At 43.3% G+C, this 6,000-nt stretch overlaps 1 protein-coding gene across 1 annotated transcript in view; it reads left to right on the top strand.

The window, feature by feature from the left end:
* The window catches only part of HEATR6 (HEAT repeat containing 6), a 38,536-nt gene extending 33,129 nt beyond the window's left edge, over window positions 1–5,407 (top strand). The window contains exons 17-20 of the mRNA XM_049771345.1: window positions 113–237; window positions 1,693–1,795; window positions 3,682–3,886; window positions 4,726–5,407. Coding sequence (XP_049627302.1) covers window positions 113–237; window positions 1,693–1,795; window positions 3,682–3,886; window positions 4,726–5,297 — 1,005 coding nt within the window. The 3' untranslated portion in view covers window positions 5,298–5,407. The remainder of the gene's footprint in view (window positions 1–112; window positions 238–1,692; window positions 1,796–3,681; window positions 3,887–4,725) is intronic.
* The last annotated feature ends 593 nt before the right edge of the window (window positions 5,408–6,000 follow it).

Here is a 6,000-nt window from a genome sequence, read left to right on the forward strand (position 1 = left end):
ACCTTGTGATAATGACATATAACATATAGCTTTATCCAGAAAAAAACTGGAGAATTTTAAAGATAGCACTGTGAAAGGAACTATATTGTTCTGCTTTGTTTATGTCCTATAGGATGTCATCTTTGTGGCAGACACGGCAAATGCAGTTTTGATGTCACTTCAAGACAAGTCTGTGAATGTCCGGGCCAAAGCAGCCTGGTCCTTGGGCAACCTGACAGACACTCTGCTCATCAACATGTAGGTGTCTGAGCTCCTTCCCTAGGTCATTTGCAGGGCTGAAGACCTAGAAATGTTCTGATTTTCCAGCATGAAAGAACTAGCAATTTCTCCATATTATTTAAGTTTTCTGTCACATAGTATAATATAAAATATTTTATATAGAATCAATAGTCCTAAAATAGTAATATGTTAAATTTATGTATATGTATGAAAGTACTGTTTACTGATAGAAGTAATATATCCGCATAGTAGAACATGGAAAATAGAGAGCTGGAGAGATAGTACAGTGGATAAGTTGCTTGTGGCCAACTCCGATTCTATCCTGGCATTTCATATAGTCCCTGAGCACCACAAAGAATGATTCCCAAAAGCAGAGCCAGCAGTAACCCCCTGGGCATTGCTGGTATAATACGAAAAGAAAAACAAACAAAAAATGAAAGAAAATGGAAACTATAGAAGTAGAAATCCAAAACCTTAGTAACAGTTGCCTTAATTTTTAACTATAATATTTGCATATTTTAAAGGAAAAAAATTCAAATAGTTCAAAAGGATATTTAGAATAAAACCTTAACTTTGGGGGGACCGGAGAGATAGTACAGGGATTACTGTTTTGCATTGAACGCAGATGACTTCAGTTGAATTATCAGCAACGCATGGTCCCCTCGGACCCTATCAGGAGTGGCTATAGAACAGAGAACCAGGAACAGCTGCTGAGAGCCACTGGATGTGGTCTCAAAACAAAACCAATAAATCTCCCTCCCCATTTTACTCTAACTCCAAGACTAACTCCAGACTAAGTCTAACTCTAAGACCCTTCCCCAGAGACTACTTGTTATTTTTTTTAACTCTTATTTATTCACTTATGATTAGTTTTCGGGTCACACCTGACAGCGGTCAGTGGTTACTCCTGGCTCTGCACTCAGAAATCTGCCCTAGCAGGCTAGGGGACCATATGGGATGCTAGGAATTGAACCGGGTCCCTCCCAGGTCAGCTGCATGCAAGGCAAGTGCCCTACCACTGTGCTATCTCTCCAGCCCTGACAATTTGTTATTCTTACACAAGTATCTTGCTTTTTGTTGATCATCTCTCTTGTCACTAACATGTATTATATATATAAGCATTCTCTTGTATTATTGACTTTTTTTTTTTTTTTTTTTTTTGGTTATTGGACTTCACTTGGCCACACACAGGGGTTATTCTTGTCTCTGTGCTCAGAAATTACTTCTAGCAGGCTCAGGGAACCATGTGGGATACCAGGGATTAAACCTGGATTGGGTATGTGCAAGGCAAATACTCTACCTGCTGTGCTATCACTCTGGTTCCACATTATAATTCCGTAGTATAATCTGAGTAAATATGCTTTGCTCTTTTCTTGAATATTTTATAGTTATATAGGTATGCATGTATAATATATATTGACATGTTTTTTGTTTTTTTTGTTTGTTTGTTTGTTTGTTTTTTGCAATGTCAAGGAATAGGGATTCAGCAGACCCAGGTTTCCGGGAAGAGTTTTCTGGTCTTTTACTCTTGAAGATGTTGCAGTCAGCTATAGAAGCTTCCAAGGACAAAGACAAGGTAGACTCACAACAAAACCTAGGTTTTCGGCGCTAGATACTTCATGTATTATAGTTTTGGTATGTTTTTGTTTTTTGTGGGGTTACCACATCTGGCAGTGCTGGGGAGACCATGTGACTCCTGCATGAAAAGCATACCTTCCACATGCTGAGATATATAGTACAGCAGGTAGGGCATTTGTTTTTGCTGCAGTCAATCCAGATTCTATCTCTTGTACCCCAAATGATATCCCAAACACCGTCAGGAATAATCCTGGAGCACAAAGTCAGATGTGGCCCCAAAACAGAAAATCAGACCTTCCAGCCTTTGAGCTATCTCCCTACTCCTGTTTCATCTCTGTTTGATTAGAAGGAGCTTGCTGTGGTGTGATATTCTTCAGACTATTCTGCCAATTTATTTCTGTTCTAAGAAGATTGAGCATATACTCATGTTATCAAATGGCCCGTTTTGTACTTTGTAAATTTCTTTCTTGTCTTATGAAAAGTTCAGAGCTATTTATAATACTGTTCCATGATAATTTGTTTTTGTATAATCTGGTTTATTCCAAAACTCTCAGTGAAATTAGAAAATAAGAAAGATCAACTTTTGGCATTGAATATCTTCTATTACAGTGAAAGTATGAAAAGTATAACTTAGGCATTGAGGCAAACAGAGCAAACTCTAATTTGACCTTTGATGCATTTAACTTTACTGGGAAGCCTTTACATATTTCTTATTAGACTCTAAGGTCCTAATTTGGGTGGAGGGGGGGTGGGTCACACCCGGCAGCACTCAGGGGTTACTCCTGGCTCTGCACTCCTAGCAGGCTCAGGGGACCATATGGGGATGCCGGGATTCAAACTTGGGTCTATCCTGTGTTGGCAACGTGCAAGCAAATAAATGCCTTAACCACTGTGCTATCGCTCCAGCCCCTGAGGTCCTGATTTTAAACACAGAGCACATTACCAAACTTTTACCAAACCTTACCTGAATATGATAGTTCTGAAAGGGAAAACTGGACTTCAAATCTAGTCAGTTCAAGTTTCTGGAGTAAGAGTTTAAGAATAAAATTGTTGGTGCCTTTTTTCTTCCTCACCTTATCCTGTTTTGCCCGGATTTTTCAGGCTATCTTTGTAAACTGAGTGAGCCAGACCTCTCTGAAGTCCAGTCTGATAAGGAAACAAGCAGGCAAGACCTCTATAGAAACACATATTTCAGGGAGGAGAATAGTAACCCCATGAGGGTGGACAGAGCTCTGAAACATTATTCTTTACAAGTTGTACTTTTCATTAGCTCAACTGTGATCAAATTCTAAGGACCTCTGGGTTTTCTTAAACTGAAATTATATATTTTGTTAGTTTTATTTTGGGGTGTAGGGGACCTCCTACGTGATACTTGGGGACCCTGAGCCATTCCAAGAGATGCTTGAAGAACTGAGCCAGCAGTTCAGCACTAGGGCCAGGCAATATGGAGTTGCATAAGCCCATGGTGACCAAGGACCATAGTTGGCCACTCCAGCAGTGCTTGAGAACTATCCCGGCTGCACCTCACAACACTCAAGGCTGAGAGAGAGACAGAGACAGGCCAGGTAGTGTAACACTCAGGGGAGAGAGGGAGGGAGGGTTTAGGGGACGGGAGAAAGAGAAGAGAGAAAAGAGAGGAGAGGAAAGAGAGAAAAAAAAGAGGAGAGAGAGAGACAGAGAATGGCCAGGTAATGCCAGCTGCGTGTGTGTGTGTGTGTGTGTGTGTGTGTGTGTGTGTGTGTGTGTGTGTGTGTGCACACGCACACTCGAGCTGCCAAACCTAAGATGCAGTTCCTGTACTGTCTCCCTGGCCTCACTGTCATGACACTTTCAGAAATACCTCTCTGCAACTGGATTTCTGATGCTTTTTACATTTTGTTCTAGGTGAAAAGCAATGCAATCCGTGCCCTTGGAAACTTACTTCATTTCTTGCAACCATCTCATATAGAAAACCCCAGGTTTGCTGAAATCATTGAGGAGACTATCCAGACCCTAATTTCCACTGTTCTGGCAGAGGCTGCCATGAAAGTTCGATGGAATGCGTGCTATGCGATGGGGAATGTATTTAAAAACTCAGCTCTCCCTTTAGGTAAGCCAGTCTCCCTCTCCTCCCTGCAGAAGCCGTTTGAGAATAGCACACATGTGTTGTCGCTTTATTGCTATGAGCATGCAGGTAGAGTGGACAGGCAGTGGTTGGTAGAGCAGTAGCCATGTGCTTTTTCCTCTCAGGAAGCTACCTGTAGATGACCTTGTGGTGGGTGCTCCTTGAGCAAGGGACTCATCTGCAGAGGAAACAGAATGGGCAGAGAGAGTTAAGGGAGGTGTATTTAACTTTGTTGCCCATCTTGAACAATATGAGTAATGTTGCTGAAGAGGAAAAAGCAGCCTTATTTCCAAAGACAATAGAAAAGGAATGAAGACGGATCTAAGCTCTCCACTCCCGGAAGTCACTTAGGGAGAGAGAGGCCATAGCTTCCTTTGCTGTACATCAAGGTGTGGCATGCTTTTGCCAGAGTAGTGCCCAATGCTAATAAATAGGGAGGGGAAATATTGTCAACCAGCAGGGAATGGACTGGCATGCATGTATGCGCTTAGAAGCCTTCACCGTGGAGTAGAGGAGGTGATGCACTTCAGTCCACGTGCTTCCCTCCAGTCGTCTCCTCAGAACAGACTCCTTCAGAGAAGCCACTGCCTATATCATGAAGACTCTGCTTAGGGTGCAGTGCCCCTGAGCCTAGGGGAGGAGGAAGTATAGCCTCTCCCCTAGAAATCCCAGTGAACCTGCTGTGCTAATAGAGGATTATCATGAGAATGAAACGAAGACAAAATGAGCCATGTGAGCTCTGGTGTCCCTGCCCCCTTGCTTCTAGCTCCTTTTCATCCCACATTTCTAAGCCTTTAATGGTGTAAATGACCACTTCTTTCTAGGAACAGCTCCGTGGACCTCGCAGGCCTACAACGCCCTGACCTCAGTGGTGACATCATGCAAGAACTTCAAAGTGCGCATCCGATCAGCCGCAGCCCTTTCTGTTCCAAGCAAGAGGGATCACTATGGGTCTGTGGGCCAGTACGCCCACATCTGGGGTGCACTGGTCATGGCCTTGCAGAAGAGTGAAGACACTACAGACTTTTTGGAATTCAAATACTGTGCCAGTCTGCGGACCCAGATCTGCCAGGCGCTGATTCACCTTTTGAGCTTGGCCATTGCCTCAGACCTGCCCTTCATCAGAGACTCCCTTGAAATAAATGGGGACTTGGTCCATTCCTATATCCTGCATTTTTTGAAGTCTGGAGCAGAGAGAGATGACACTGGAGCATCCCACAACTCCCAGGAAAGAGCCCAGATGGTCCAGGTAGCCCTGGAACATGTTCGCTGTGTTCAGGCCCTGCCTGGAGACACATCCAAAAGCACCGTGGTGAGCTTTTTAGAAACTGTCCTGACTCAGCATTCTCACGCGTCTGCATCACCAGCAGCACTGCTGGAATCAACAGATCAGTGATGTTCTCTCTCCTTTCCAGGTGTCAGCGGGAAGTAGGAAGTCTACATGGAACTTCAGATATATGGGATTTACTTTTAGGGAAAGAAGGTGGCCCTCCACTCTTTATTGAGAATGAGTCGATAACAATTTCAGTTTTTCTCCAGGAGCTTGTTCACTGTGGAGAGTAAGCCTCTAGTGTGGAAGTGGTCCAGGCTGTCAAAATCTCTGACCTGTTCAACCTGGAGTCAACAAGTTAGGCTCTAAGTGGGTTGTAAAGGATGTGTGGTCAGAGAAGACTTTTTTTAAATGGGCTTTAAAAAGTTTTGTATTATGTTTGGAGGAATTTTTTTCTCTTATAATAAATAAATAAAATGTGCTCACCAAATCTGTCTTTTCTCAAGTTGCATTAATGGAAAGCTGTAAACAGCTGACTTTCAGCCAGTTTGTACTGGTTTTGTTGCTTCCAGTGCTAAAATACTGAGTGGCTTTTCAGAGACTGGTACTATAAGGAGTGCTGACCCTGAGCACCCTATCCCCCTCCCCAAATGCATCTCCCCACAATCTGTTAGGCCCAGAGCTAACTCCTGGCCTATGGGGCCCTTACCCTGACCAACACAAAACTGTTGGCCCCACTCCCTAGCATCCTTCTGAAGAGTGAGGTCCTGTGTGCTTTCTTGATGGAACTTTGCCCTCTTTGGGTGTGCCTTTTCAAAAAGTCTTTAAG

This window comes from Suncus etruscus, chromosome 1 (genome assembly GCF_024139225.1).
Source record: "Suncus etruscus isolate mSunEtr1 chromosome 1, mSunEtr1.pri.cur, whole genome shotgun sequence".
Lineage (NCBI taxonomy): Eukaryota > Metazoa > Chordata > Mammalia > Eulipotyphla > Soricidae > Suncus > Suncus etruscus.